The sequence below is a fragment of the Osmerus mordax genome, chromosome 14 (genome assembly GCF_038355195.1).
Source record: "Osmerus mordax isolate fOsmMor3 chromosome 14, fOsmMor3.pri, whole genome shotgun sequence".
NCBI classification, from domain to species: domain Eukaryota; kingdom Metazoa; phylum Chordata; class Actinopteri; order Osmeriformes; family Osmeridae; genus Osmerus; species Osmerus mordax.
Window position 1 is genome coordinate 8,500,843 of NC_090063.1, and position 14,806 is coordinate 8,515,648.

Below are 14,806 nucleotides of genomic sequence, written 5' to 3' on the forward strand. Positions count from 1 at the left end.
CCAGATATTGTTTTGTGTTATACCATGTGTATATTGTTAACTATACATACAGGAAATCGACCGTACACTAAAAACTACAATGGAAATAAATGTAAAAGCTGTTCATTGGAACAGTACAGAAGCTACATAGTCTTACTCTAAGTGTTATTCAAGTTTTGTCCCAGAGTAAGAGGGAGGGACATTTGGCAGTGGACTGAGCCTTGAGCTGGTCTAAGAAAGCCGGGGAAGACAAGAGAGAGATGAAGTAACATTATTATTTCTCTTATCCACCCTCTCTTCCTACTTTAAACACTCATTCTCCTATTCCCTTCCTTCGCCCCCTCTCTTCTTTTCATTCATACTTTGCTCCCTACCTCACCTTTGCTACCCTTTTCTCCTCTTTATTATCTACAACTCTCCCTCTTCCTTTTCCATCCCGGTAAGGTGCTGCCAATTTTCTCTGTTCCGCCTGCAGCCATCCAGCAGAGGAGAGCAGGATGCAAACATCCCAGAGAGAGCCTGGAGGAGAGAGGGAGAGTGATGGGGAGGTTGTCAAGCATAGACATGAGTGTTCACATTTGAAATACGTACACACACACACACACATATACACACACAAACACATACAAACCTTTCCTTTAGCCAAAGGGTTTGATTTGACACTTATGACACTTATTATGTAACAAGAAAAGTGTTTATGTACTACCTACACACCTGGTAGAGGGGATGACAGATGCTGTCAATGTAGTCCACCTGCATGTGGGGGAGCCGTGTGCTGTTGTCTCTGTCCATCACTGCCTGGGAACACACCACACACAGACCCTCACTAGAGGCCCACACTCAAGGAACAGACACCACACACAGACCCTCACTAGAGGCCCACACTCAAGGAACAGACACCACACACAGACCCTCACTAGAGGCCCACACTCAAGGAACAGACACCACACACAGACCCTCACTAGAGGCCCACACTCAAGGAACAGACACCACACACAGATCCTCACTAGAGGCCCACACTCAAGGAACAGACACCACACACAGACCCTCACTAGAGGCCCACACTCAAGGAACAGGCACCACACACAGACCCTCACTAGAGTCCCACACTCAAGGAACAGACACCACACACAGCCCCTCACTAGAGGCCCACACTCAAGGAACAGACACCACACACAGCCCCTCACTAGAGGCCCACACTCAAGGAACAGACACCACACACAGACCCTCACTAGAGGCCCACACTCTGGGAACATCTTTCATTTATTTAAGTATGTCTTTTAACTACAGTACTTCTTTGATCTTTCTTTCTATTTCTACCTCTCATGCACCATCCTACCAAACTTACTTGGAAATAAACCATGTTCTGATTGGATTTGAAAGATACAGATTAAATATGTGACACAACACCATACAGTGATAACAGTAGAGAAAGAGTCTGACTTACTATCGGTTTAATATTGAAATTGTGCTTCTCTCTGTCTCCTTGTGCAAAAAACTCTTCGGCAACAAGGTCTGCGATCTGTGGAGAGCAAGAAAAGGTAAGGTGAGGTGTGTGTGTATGTGCGTGTGTACGAGAGAGAAAGAGAGAGCCAAAGATGTTTGTTTACCTTCCTCTGAACAGGCCAGGGCTTTGCAATGGCACATATGTCACTAGCTGTCATCAGCATGGACCTGTGACAAACAAACACACCCTTAGACACACACAATATCATTAGGTACTAAAAGTGACTGGTAATGTTTCTTAAAAGCCTATTATTTGGACTTCCTGTATGTTGCGTAATACAGATGAGACTCCTCACCTGAGCAGGTCTCTGTGTTTCTCGTTTTCCCAACACACCCCACCTGTCCTGGACAGGGCAAAGAACTCTGCTCTCCTCCTGATACAGTCCATGAAAACAGAGGTCCGAGGAGAACAGCAGGACACACACACGTAACACTCAACACAAAGCAGAAACACAGGACTGACTCCTGCGTCCGACAATGGACAATACAGCAGCAGTTAGGGGTAGGAGCAGAGGGACTTACTCGACAAAGACAGCCAGGTCAGTAGCCAGGATGGCCCGCTGGATCATGGCCAGCAGTGCCTGGTAGTCCTTCTGGGAGAGACCACTCAAGATCTGGCAGCCCTGAGGGGTGGAGGGGTGAGGGAAGCTTGTTATAAGAGTGGAGGAGAAAATCCATAATGGCTTTAGATGGATGGAAAGGAAGAAAGGATGGATGGACGGACGAGTGGATGGACTAATATGTGGATAGACATGTGGATGGTGTTGGAGAAATAAAATGATTTATCATTATATGTTAATCCTAATTAACCCCCCCCCCCAAAAAAAATATATATTATTCTTATATTTTTATATTACTACATTGATTAAAATTGGATGGAAGACAAATACAGTTTGATGGAAGAGGTCTCACCGGATTGTTAAGGATGAACAGACAGAGGGCGTAGTGGTGGTGCTCCAGAGATGAGTGGCCGTACAGCTGAGCAATAGGCTGCTGGCTTCTGAAAGACAGACAAATGGAGGGAGGGAGAGACTAAGAGATGGAAGTGAAAGATGAGGAGATATGAAAGAAGTGAAAGAAGAGAGAATAAGAGGTGGAGACAGAGGTGGAGGCCTACCTTTCGATGTAGGAGTTGCCCACTCCTCTGTGGTCCAGGTCATGGTTCAGAGTAGCTATCATCAGGGCTAGAACCTCCAGACGAGAGAAGTTAGCCTGGAAGGAGAGCGAGGAGGGAGAAGAGGCAAAGATAGTTACATTGGCAGCATCATATAATTAAAAGAGAATTGAGGAAAGATGGCTTGTGGTGCAGAACTCTGCTGTGGCCTGTGTGCTGTCACACACACTCATTTCCCCAAATAACCTTTGACCCTCATCCCCTCTGACCTGAAGTTGCTCCGTGGCCATTAGCATAGCGAACATACACTGGGCGGTGCTCAGGCCGTGGCTCCAGTTGTGATAGGGCACACTGGTCCGGTAGCATCGCCTCACACTCAGCACCCACTGGCACAGGTTCTGGAGGGAGGGGAGGAGGAAGGGGGAGAATGATATAGAGAGACAGCGAAAGAGAGAATGTGTAACAATTATGGCATTAAATGAGTAGAGAAGAGAGGACAAAAAACTAAAAGCAATATGTTACACCTGAGGGAAGACAGCCATACCTTGTAGTCAATATTGAAGTCCTGGACTAGGTTTAGGTCTAGGAACATGCGTACAGTGGCCTGTGTGGTGTCAGCATCTGCTAGGCCAAAACCTGTGAAGCTGAACTCCAGAATGCGCAGTGATTGGGCAGAAGGGATGGACACTTTCTGAAAGAAGACAGTGAGAAAAGAGATTTACACACACCAGAAAAAGATAAAAAAAAGGAACTAACACAAACAAACCCTCCCTCTCCCATAGGGGGAGGTGAAAAGGGCATGCTGTGATCTTTGTGGTGTCAGAGATGTGGACAGATTAGAGTCACTGGAGAGGACAGATAAGCCTAAACACCCTTTATATTAAGCTAATCTGCAGAGGCACCTAGAAAAGACGACAACTTCCAGTGAGAGGGATGGAGCGAAGGAGAGATGAAACAAGAGATGGAGGGAGGGGTTTTCTCATGGAACAATGAGTGATCACCTGCAACGCACAGATCTCCTCGTCTGATGGGGTTATGTGGTGCGACAGAACCTGTGGGGAAGAAAATATAAGCCCACACACACACACACACACACACAAATGTACACCGGTGCAAATTAAACACTTTTAGTGAAGAGAGTGGTTACGATCTTCTCTCTGATAAATCTCATGGTATGCATGTGTGTGTGTGTGTGTGTGCTTGTGTGGGAGTGTCCCACCTCCTTCATGACCTCCAGCCTGGCCCTCAGTCTGTCCATGCTGTGGGCAGTTTGGGCTCTCTGTAGAGCCAGGCTGCAGTACACAGCCATATCCTCCAGGAGGCGCTCATCGTAGCCGTTGAAGGCCTCTGGCTCCCCCAACACACGACTCTGCTTCGCCATCAGCTGGCAAACCGCTGAACGACAAAGGTAGAAAAGAACATTGACACCTCAACCACCACACTGACAACACCTCAACCACCACACTGACAACACCTCAACCACCACACTGACACCTCAACAATCTTATCAACCTTCTGTGTCTGTGGGATTTCCCAGAGCCAAATCAGATTTGTTAAGCCAACAACACCGCCTAAGAGATCATCTTAGAGGGCTTCTATAGCCAACAGCCCTGCCTAAGAGATCATCTTAGAGGGTTTGTTAAGCCAGCAACATCGCTCATGAGGGTTAGGTCTTCATCTAAGACTCTTAGGACAACTGCCAGTGAGTGTAAGCCTTCCTCTTCTGGGTAATCCCCCAGTATCTTTAACATTGGATCAGGCCCAGGCTTCCTTGTATGTGACCAGGGACTGGTGGAGTGCAGGATCCCCCGGCCTCCGGGGCAGAGGTGAGGCTTTAGGGTTATAAAGCACGTCTATTGGTGTGTTTCAGAGTATTCTGATTTGAAATCCTTGACCAGGTGACATACCGATGACATCATGCGTCTTGCTGTTTCTGATTGGGCAGCAGATAAGAGTCCTCACGGGGTCCTGAGTGACATCATAAATGTTGAGCGTCTCCATGGAGCCCAGCACTTTGAGGGCGGGAGCCGAATCTACCTCGGTCATGGCGCACTCCCTAAAACCACAACATTAAACTCAGCATTCACTGGTTAAAAGTAAAAGACTGACAAGTGTGATGCGATAGCAAACAAGTTCTAGAACCTTCTGAAGATCTGACAAGTGGGTCCCAGCTCCTCACATTCCATTTCAACCACATGGGAGAAGGAATCCTGGGACAAATGACAGGAAGTGTACATTTAGACAAACACTGATTCTCTGTTTAAAGACAACAGCAACAGACAGGTCTAAGCGACATGGAACGCTCACACAGTGGAAGCTTATCCTTAGTTCGCCAGATCTATTCAAAGCAGTAATTTAACACACTTTTTTCTGCATATCCTCCACCCTATTGCAAGGCAGGATGTGACAGTGAACTACGAGTTTTACCGTGCTTCCCTCCTTAGTGATGAAGAAGGTGCAGTACTGAGCGTGTGTGAAGGGCAGGATGATGGCGGCCATTTTGCCCAACAGCACCTCCAGGGAACGCTGCTCCTCTGAAACCAGGCGAGCTAGGTCCATCAGGACCTGTAAGACATACATGCACACACGCCGTTAAAGAAAATCACTTCATTGAGACGATAACAATAGAAGTACAGTGAGGTATGTGTAAAGGGAGAAGTGTGACGCTACCTGGCTTCGCCTTGCTTCCTGTCTGGAGTTCTCATACAGCTGGGCGTTGTCCAGAACCATCCCCAACAAACCCATATGATTGGACAGCATCTAAGACAACAACAAACATGACCATGCATCTCTGACCATGGCTGTATCTGGTGGACTGTGCACAGCTTAACCATAGACGTCTCTCACCTTCTCATCCAGGTCAGTGAACAGACAGCAGGCTCCATGTCCACTGCTCCTCTTGTTGATAACCAGGGCTGCTCCTACAACCTGCACACACACATATATAGAAAAGTGAGTGAACAACCACGTACACCACCAGAAATGGTCTACTAAAGGCATAAAATGGAAATGTGTAAAGTCTGTTATTGGACCTCGTGTCTGTGGTTTTTGATGGGCACACACAGGACACTCTTCAGTCTGTAAGCAGGCGTCTGATCCATGTGAACACTGAACCTGGGGTCCTGAGGGCACAAACAGAAACATGGCATCAGTCACCTGGAGACCAGTACCACAACCGTCATCTCCCTCCACTTCTCCTCCCCCCATCCTCCTCTTCCTCCTCCTCCTCTTCCACGCTTTTGTCTCTGCTTTTGCACCCTGTGATCAGGTGAAGCTGGCCATGACCGGGGTCATGTCAAATAACACACAAACACACACAAATACCAGGGATTATGTCACAGTCTGGCTCCTGGCACAGCAGGAGGGGTTACCTTGATCCCTAATCACAGATGGACAGAGGGTTGAAGCTTGAGTGTGTGTGTGTGTCTGTATGTGTGTGTGTGTGTGTGTGTGTGTGTGTGTGCGTGCATGTGTCCTGAAAAAGACAGGTGTCTGTGAGTGAATCAGAATAACCTCTGTGAGCTCTTCTAACAACCACAGGCTGAACAGTACATGGGATATTACATCTTTAGAGGATTAGGGGAATCCCTGGCCACCATGACTACTGTTCTATTATAGAATGCTGTCTAATACAAGATTCCCCTTCCTCCCTGCTCCACTGCTCCTATAGATATCTAAAAGGATTATCTTTCAATGACGGAGGACCGTATCCTAAAGTGGGTTTTAAAAGAGATTCCTTTCCTTCATGATCCATTCTGACTTTAAATCACTTACTGAACATGATATTCTAATTGTACCTCATAAATATCACAGAAAACCTAAAAAGTGTACTACCTCATAAGCGTCCCTGATGTTCAGTGGAAATCCTGTGGCCACCACATATCCCATCATGCCTTTGACCAGCTCCAAGTGGGCTTGGCTTCTTGAGGAATCCCCCTTCCTGGACTCCTTGACTGGCAGGGAGACTACCACCTCCAAGCCACTTCCTCCATCCAGATCCATCCGCACAAGAGACAGCCAGCAGCATTCAGCTGTCACCACCTCCCCGGCATGCAGCAGGGCACGCCGGCAGAGATCTGTCACGGAGCCTACCATGCTAAGGCCTCCGCCCAGGAGCCCCATCATCCACCCACAGCCCTCACCTTGTCCACAGGGCCCAGTCCTCCTTGCGGAGTGGGGGGAGTGAGGGGTCCTGGGGGAACGACTGCCAGAGGGGGTGAGGGTCTGCGGTGTGGGTCTTGAGGGACTGGAGATCCACAGGGAGGGCCTGGACAGGGGGTAGGACTCCCTGCGCCGACCCAGGAGGAGCATGCAGGCATGGGGATTAGAGCAGGGAGTCCTGTGACCCTCTCTTGAGGATTGAGAGGACAGGGCCATCTCCACCATTCTGCCACTCAGCATGTCCCTGGTCACAGAGAACCAAATGAGAGTCAGCATCATATAGTAAATGTAGCTTCTTCAAGGATGGGATAGGAATGAACGTTTAATAATACGTTTTCAAAATAAATCTTCTCACTGCAAGACACACTCTACTTGATTTACAAATGACTACATTATTTGGAAATACGATATCTTACTCTGAAGTTCTGCGTAAATAGGACCTTGCAAAGTCCGAGTGGTCATCAAGCCAAGCCTCCACTCGGTCGCTCTCCACCCCCTTCCCAAAACCCCAGCGATGCGTCTTGGATCGGGGGCTCCACAGTGGCGAGAAAAACCAACCAGCGCTGGTCACTACGGGTTGGTCTTTTTCAAGTACTTGACCGGACGACCGGTCTCTCCCCGATCTGGAAACGGCGCGGGGACTCTCTCCATCCGCTGCCGCCATAGACTCCAAAGCTTCCAAGTGAAGGCAGGGCATCCCGTCGCTCAAGTACCGCGCAAACAAGTCGACCAAACTCAGTTTGGATAGGAGTAAAATACACCGTTGTAAACGGTAGCCAAAAGACATGAGATGAGGTGACTGAGCAAGTCACGGTTGCTTCCACCTCTTAGTGAATGGAATGTGTCAACTATTGCGTAAAGGTAATCTTATAACCTTCATTTAGCCGGCCTGGCATGGCCCACTGTTTTATTCTGTTCCATCAGGGAACGGATTAGAGGCCGATTGGACTATAAACGGCGTGGCTAAAACGACGTCTCAAAACTTTCTTACATAAAATATAATAGATTTAGTCGGGAAAGGGTCTTGTGAATACTTGTTGCTATAATTCATTATCAATCTAGTTACATCTAAGCTACACAAAGCATTATGGATAAAGAAGGCCTACAATCACAAATCATGGTGAATTTGTAGGTGACACCCTAATATATCTTCAGCCGTACTCCGTCCTTTTGTGACAAAAACCAATATAAGGAGAGTGGCCACTAGGGGAGCAGTTGGTTGCAACTGCATAGCAGAGGGGCGCTAAACACTTTCGGCCAGTCATGTTTTTCAGTGATAGGGACCTCAAATGGTAGCCGGCTGCCCTAGTTGACCTTTTACGAGACACAACAGTAACACATTAATAAAAGGTTGTTTGTGAGTCGTTCCTTAGGAATCAAGATCTTGACCGTTCTATAAATTATACTAAATTGCCTATCTCCTCATACAATAATACATTTTCATAAGTAAAAAAAAAAAAAAGTGAATATATATAAAGTATATATATATATTAATTTTAATAAAAAATAACAGTAGTTGCAAGTTGAACACTCACATGTGAAATATATTTTAGGTGGTTAGTATTTTTCTTATATATCATATATCATTTTTTAATCTTTATGTATGTTGTTTTTGTAACTGTGTCTCATAGCTCCCTCTTCTGGCCTTTTCTGTCTCGTCACCTGCAGTGGGTGGGGCTCAGAAACCACAGCTGGTCCCTGATTGGCCAGACTGAGAGGAGGCTGCCATGACACAGTAAATGCTGCACAGATCCCCAGCATCAGCAGACAACCGACTGGCTGTCTCTTATTTCTCTTACCCTCTCTCCCTCTCTCTCTTTTTCTACCTTTTGCTAATCCTTTTCTCCCCATCACTCCCGCTCTCTGGCTCTCTCTCTTTCTCCACACACACGCTCACATACCGCAGTAGAGGACAGACAGGCTGCGAGGTGTGCCAATGCTCCTTCTATGCCTCTTGTAGAAGACAAGGCCATCACGTTGTCAGCTTTTTAAATCAAGGACTACGTTACACAACAGCACCTTGGGACCGGTTGTTGCTGAGGAGGAGATACCGCAGAGCCGAGGATATCAGACACACACACACACTGGGACTGCCGCTGTGCCACCGGGTTGGATAAGGACTGCTTCTCTCCGTCTCGGTTTCTCTCTATCTCTCCTCTCTCACACACACAGACGAGAGGGCCTGTCACCTGATTCTTCTCGGGGCTTGATCTAGTGAAGATTTGGTGCTGATGTGTGTGTATGAGGAAGTTGCGCGTGTTCTTTAGGGTGTGTGTGTGTGAGTGTGTTCTTTAGGGTGTGTGTGTGTGTGTGTTCTTTAGGGTGTGTGTGTGTGAGTGTGTTCTTTAGGGTGTGTGTGTGTGATCACGCCAGAGGTCACACCTCCTGCATGCAGTAGGCGTGTGTCGGAGATCCGCTACTTCCCTTTGTCTTCGTCAGCATCTCTCTCTCCTCCCGACCATCTCTCCATTCCCCTCTCCCTCTCCCTCGCTTTCCCACCTTGCTCGTCTTTGCCTCTCTCTCCTCTCCGTCCCCCCTCTCCCTGTCTGTTCCGATCCTGCGGCCTTCCTTCCGGGCTGCCTGTTTTTCCCACGATGCCCTGCTCCAGGCCGCTCCGCTAGGCCGCGGCAGCATGGGCGGAACCTGGGAGAGGAGCGAGAGCACGGATTGGACCGTTCCCTTCAGGGCGGGCGCGTGGGCGGGTTACCCCTCAGCTTCAGATGGGCGAGGACACTGAGAGCTCCAAGATCAACCACAGCTTCCTCCGAGACTACGTCACTGAAGGTACTGCATGAACACACGCACACACATGCACACACACACCAGATCACTGTGCTAGATCAATATGTGTTCATGAATTAGGCCTGATTTCTCCTGTCCTCTCCGTGGGTCTATAGTTGGAGCCGAGGATGTTACCCCTGTGTTGTTGAAAGTAATACTTAGTTTTGATCTTTCCTCTCTCTTCCCTGATTCTGTCCTTACCTTACCCCTGACTGTCCCCTTTTTCCTCGGTCTCCCACATTACTGTAACTCCCTTACTCCCTCTCTCATCCCTCTATCTCTCTCCCTCGTTCCTCTCCCTCATCCCTCTCTTTCCCTATTTCCGTCCCTCTCTGCCCTCCCCATCCCTCTTTCTCCCTCCATCATCCTTCTCTCTCAATCATCTCTCTCTCTGTACTTCTTTTCCCTGCTCCTTTTCCCTCCCCCCCCCCCCCCCCCCAGCTGATGTCATCTCCACGGTGGAATTCAACCAGACCGGCCACCTGCTGGCCACAGGGGATAAGGGCGGCCGAGTGGTCATCTTCCAGAGAGAGACAGAGGTAGGAAGGAAGGGAAAGAGAAAGGGTGGAAGGAGGTAGAGAGAGACAGAGGGAGGGAGGGATAGAGGGGAGGAAGGGAGGGAGGGAGGGATAGAGGGAGGGAGGGATAGAGGGGAGGAAGGGATGGAAGGAAGAAGGGAGAGATATGGGGGAGGGAGGGATAGAGGGGGAGAAGGGAGGGAAGGAAGAAGGGAGAGATAGGGGGAGGGGGAAGGACAAGAGTGAGGTAGAGAAAAAGAGGGAGGGGAGGGAGGGAGGAAGGGAGAGGGGAGGAAGGGAGGGAGGGAAGTAAGGAGACAGAGGGGAGAAAGGTGGAAAAAGAGGGGAGTGGGGGAGGTCTTTTTTGCTGTGCTTTCTTCATGCCCCTGGGTTGACTGAATTAAAAGTAGTGCAACTATCATCCCTGGGAGTGAGGGCTGAGCTTTTCTGTCTCCCCATTCTTCCAGTCTAAAGGGGAAGCTGAGGACGTAGGGGAGGCAGGGGGGGAGTCGGGGGAGTACAATGTCTACAGCACGTTCCAGAGCCATGAACCGGACTTTGACTACCTGAAGAGCCTGGAGATCGAGGAGAAGATCAACAAGATCCGCTGGCTCCCCCAACAGAACGCCGCCCACTTCCTCCTCTCCACCAATGGTGAGGAAACACAATACCCATAATGCTGCCTGACAACAAAAACAAAACCGAATTCCTCCTATGAACTATCTGGAGCTCAGTTTCAATACTCTGATGAATGCCTCCTTCCCCCCTCCCGTATTGAAGATACTCGTTGGTCTAACATTAAAGGATTGGTCATAGCAGAACAGCCTTCACCATCCATTCATATATCTAAGGTGTTCAGGTGTTCTCTCAGGAGCCTGGAGGCCTGCTGGTCCAGGATGTGTTCATCAGTTCCTCTGACCCCGTTCCCCTGTGAGACAGATAAGACCATCAAGCTATGGAAAGTGAGCGAGAGAGACAAGCGTCCTGAGGGTTACAACCTGAAGGACGAGGAGGGCAGGATCAAGGACATCGCCACTGTCACCTCACTGCAGGTGGGGGCGAACACACACACACCCACACACACACACACAAACACACACACACGCAGGGATACACACACACCTCCCTCAGTCTATCCATCCATTCATCCCTCCATGTATCCATCCTTCTCTCCATCCCAGGTGCCGGTGCTGAAGCCCACAGATCTGATGGTGGAGGTTCGTCCCAGACGAGTGTTCTCCAACGGACACACCTACCACGTCAACTCCATCTCAGTCAACAGCGATGGAGAGACCTACCTGTCTGCTGATGACCTGCGCATCAACATGTGGAATTTGGGCATCACCGACCGCAGCTTCAGTATCCTTCCCGCCTGGTCGAGCACACACACACACACACACACACACACACACACACACACACATGCTCAGAGGTGCACAAACACATATGCCAGGGTGGAGCTGTGTACCAGGGACCAGGCCAGGGTGGAGCTGTGTACCAGGGACCAGCCCAGGGTGGAGCCTCTCCTGCCAGTTCCTTTATGAACAGGAAGCTGACCTAGAAAGGCTGAGCATCATCCGTGGAAGGGAGTTTAAATAATTCACTCACAGCGCACTCTCTCCTCTAAACCACCCAGGACCCGCTGCATATAGCAATGTGGATCTTGTGTGTGTGTGTGTGAGAGTTAGTGCACATGATAAAACTGAACAGATTAAGAGCACAAAAGCAGCCCACCCAACCCTCATCACCGCCCACATCCCTCCCCCTAACCCTTCCATCTGCACCCCCATCCCTCCCCCTAACCCTTCCATCTGCACCGCCATCCCTCCCCCTAACTCTTCCATCTGCACCGCCATCCCTCCCCCTAACCCTTCCATCTGCACCGCCATCCCTCCCCCTAACTCTTCCATCTGCACCTCCATCCCTCCCCCTAACCCTTCCATCTGCACCTCCATCCCTCCCCCTAACTCTTCCATCTGCACCTCCATCCCTCCCCCTAACCCTTCCATCTGCACCTCCATCCCTCCCCCTAACTCTTCCATCTGCACCTCCATCCCTCCCCCTAACCCTTCCATCTGCACCGCCATCCCTCCCCCTAACTCTTCCATCTGCACCGCCATCCCTCCCCCTAACCCTTCCATCTGCACCGCCATCCCTCCCCCTAACTCTTCCATCTGCACCTCCATCCCTCCCCCTAACCCTTCCATCTACACCTCCATCCCTCCCCCTAACCCTTCCATCTGCACCTCCATCCCTCCGTCTGAGTGACTGTTTTAGGTCTCCCTGACCACACCTCCCTCAGACATCGTGGACATAAAGCCAGCCAACATGGAGGAGCTGACGGAGGTGATCACGTCTGCAGAGTTCCACCCGCAGCACTGCCACCTGTTTGTCTACAGCAGCAGCAAGGGCACCCTGAGGCTGTGTGACATGAGGGCCGGCGCCCTCTGCGACAGACACACCAAACGTGAGGGTGAACCCAGGACAATCAAACACACACACATACACTATCACCAATGTATAACACTGTACACACACACACACAGAACACACACAGGAGGCACCTAAACCCAGACATATCATAGGTTACCAGGCATTGTGGAAATGTGGCAAATTTCTGTGTGTCTCTCTTCCTCCCTTTAGTGTTTGAGGAGCCGGAGGACCCAGGAAGCCGTTCCTTCTTCTCTGAGATCATCTCCTCCGTATCAGACGTGAAGTTCAGCCACAGCGGGAGATACCTGCTCACCAGAGACTACCTCACCACCAAGGTGTGGGACCTGCATATGGAGAAGGGCCCTGTGGAGACCTACCAGGTGACAGCATGAACCCTAAACACATGTAGTGGAAAACAAGGTCTGTGGAAAAGATGGTAAATCTATAGAATCGAAATGCTAAAATGTTAAATATAGTAAGGATTGTATTATTGACTGAAACAGTAAGCTGTTATCATGGCATTGTGGAAATGTGGCGTACATGAAATGTTAACATTTCTGTGTCTGTGTCTTTCTCTTTCTCCCTCTCCGCCTCTCTTCTACTCTCACTTCACCCGCTCGTTCTCCCCCTCCTCCCCCCTTTCCCCATCCCCCCTCCCCCCTCTCCCCCTCTCCCCCTCTCCCCCCTTCTCCCTCTCCTGGGCAGGTGCACGAGTACCTGAGGAGCAAGCTGTGTTCTCTGTATGAGAACGACTGCATCTTTGACAAGTTTGAGTGTGTCTGGAACAGCTCAGACAGGTAGGGCGAGTGTGTGGGATGTGTTTGTGTGTGTGATTGTGTGTGTGAACAGTTTGTGTGACAGGTCCGTTTCCCTCCATCCTCTGCTTGGCATTTCTCTGACATTTCAATCAATCCCACTAACTGGCTGTGCACACCTCCCATCCATCCCTTATTTCCTGCTCACTCCTCCAATCCTCTCCATCCCTTCCATCAACTGGCCTCCTCTTCTTTCCTCTTTGCCTTCCATCCACCCCTCTTTACTGCTTCCTTTTCCTTTCTTCTGTTCCCTCGTCTTAACCACCCTCCACCTCTTCCACTCTCCTCTCCTCCTCCTCCTCGCTCCATTTTCTTTTCCCTCTAATTCCATTTCCCCCACCCCATATTCCCTTTTGATCTTTTGTCTCCCCTTCTCCTCCTCCCCTCCGTCTCTTCCCCCGGCCTCCCCCTCTCTCCTCTCCCCAGCGTGATCATGACGGGGGCGTACAACAGCTTCTTCCGGATGTTTGACAGGGAGACAGGGAAGGGCGTGACCCTGGAGGCGTGGCGGGAGACCAGCAAACCTCGAGCCGTGCTACGTACGCGGCGGGTCTACTCAGGCGGCAAGCGTCGCCGCGGCGACGTGGGCGTGGACAGCCTGGACTTCACCAAGAAGATCCTCCACATGGCCTGGCACCCAGCAGAGAACATAATTGCCATAGCAGCCACCAATAACCTCTACATCTTCCAGGACAGGGTCAACCCTGAGACTCACGGACAGTGACACACACACTGACACACAAATGTCAACCTCATATCCTGGACCTCACATGTTACAGTCAGCGGATGAACCTTTGAACCCTTTGCCACTGTTCACATTTCATGGGGAAGATCTATACATTTGACAGGTTCTGATTGGGTGACATGGAAATATAGAGATGCAGAAACTCTTACCAGTTGGCAGGGCAGCAATGTCTCAGAGTTAAACAGCTCACCAAACGCAAGCCCATCACTTATCCTGTAGCACTTCCCCACTCCCGTTTTCACCCATAGTGGATTCACAATGTGGTGGGTTTTGTCACTAGGAGGCCTGACTCAACTGCCGTAACTTACAAGCAGCCAAAGTCGACAATGTACAAGTCCTCCACAGTGTCTGGAGCCAATCAACGTCTGCACTTTCTTTCACCGCAGACAGTAGTGTGAATGTTGTCTTACTGTTTACCGGTTAAGGGATGGACACATTCCGGTAACATCTTAATGTGCCGGTGAACTTGCCTGGTCCATTCACCTGGAACGGCACTCCCCAAGAAATGCAAGATAACCTTTGAGGGTTTGACCTGGAAGTAATTGTACTCACGCAACGTGGTCTTACTGTCCCATACACAAGCTTCCTTTACTTAACAACTGTTATACTTGATGTTGTATACACACTCCATATTACACTGTCTGTATATACCCATGTCCGTCACTGTTTCTAATATAAACACTGTTCTTGTCAGTCAACACATTATGTAGTGTTAGCCCAAAACTGAAGAAGAGTTTTGATAAGTTTAGAATCC

The 14,806-nt window shown here is 49.6% G+C and overlaps 2 protein-coding genes across 2 annotated transcripts; one reads left to right on the top strand and one right to left on the bottom strand.

Annotated features, from left to right (window-relative positions):
• Nucleotides 1-351: 351 nt before the first annotated feature.
• pde5aa (phosphodiesterase 5A, cGMP-specific, a) lies at nt 352-7,424 on the bottom strand. Its single transcript, XM_067250262.1, has 20 exons — nt 7,177-7,424; nt 6,434-7,004; nt 5,632-5,721; nt 5,447-5,527; nt 5,270-5,359; nt 5,018-5,164; nt 4,742-4,809; nt 4,507-4,655; nt 3,819-3,994; nt 3,601-3,651; nt 3,144-3,290; nt 2,869-2,997; nt 2,603-2,697; nt 2,398-2,485; nt 2,008-2,108; nt 1,782-1,859; nt 1,590-1,653; nt 1,427-1,501; nt 694-777; nt 352-498 (listed from the first exon to the last, which is right to left on the bottom strand). The coding sequence occupies exons 1-20, from the start codon at nt 7,422-7,424 to the stop codon at nt 388-390; spliced, it is 2,643 nt and encodes an 880-aa protein (XP_067106363.1). The 3' UTR covers nt 352-387.
• Nucleotides 7,425-9,105: 1,681 nt separating this feature from the next.
• On the top strand, nt 9,106-14,764 carry ppp2r2ca (protein phosphatase 2, regulatory subunit B, gamma a). Its single transcript, XM_067249983.1, has 9 exons — nt 9,106-9,544; nt 9,983-10,080; nt 10,527-10,713; nt 10,999-11,111; nt 11,241-11,418; nt 12,362-12,526; nt 12,703-12,872; nt 13,198-13,289; nt 13,734-14,764. Exons 1-9 carry the CDS (start codon nt 9,481-9,483, stop codon nt 14,029-14,031), a joined length of 1,365 nt encoding a protein of 454 aa, XP_067106084.1. The 5' UTR covers nt 9,106-9,480; the 3' UTR covers nt 14,032-14,764.
• Nucleotides 14,765-14,806: the final 42 nt, after the last annotated feature.

Bases quoted from the DNA above. Each gene is read 5' to 3' on its own strand.
- ppp2r2ca (XM_067249983.1), top strand. From the start codon at position 9,481: ATGGGCGAGGACACTGAGAGCTCCAAGATCAACCACAGCTTCCTCCGA. The intron at 10,081-10,526 runs GTAGGAAGGAAG...CCATTCTTCCAG, and splicing joins TCTTCCAGAGAGAGACAGAG to TCTAAAGGGGAAGCTGAGGA. The intron at 12,527-12,702 runs GTGAGGGTGAAC...TCCTCCCTTTAG, and splicing joins CTGCGACAGACACACCAAAC to TGTTTGAGGAGCCGGAGGAC.
- pde5aa (XM_067250262.1), bottom strand. From the start codon at position 7,424: ATGGCGGCAGCGGATGGAGAGAGTCCCCGCGCCGTTTCCAGATCGGGG. The intron at 3,652-3,818 runs GTGGGACACTCC...TCTTCCCCACAG, and splicing joins GGCTGGAGGTCATGAAGGAG to GTTCTGTCGCACCACATAAC. The intron at 1,860-2,007 runs GTAAGTCCCTCT...GGACTGTATCAG, and splicing joins GACCTGGCTGTCTTTGTCGA to GAGGAGAGCAGAGTTCTTTG.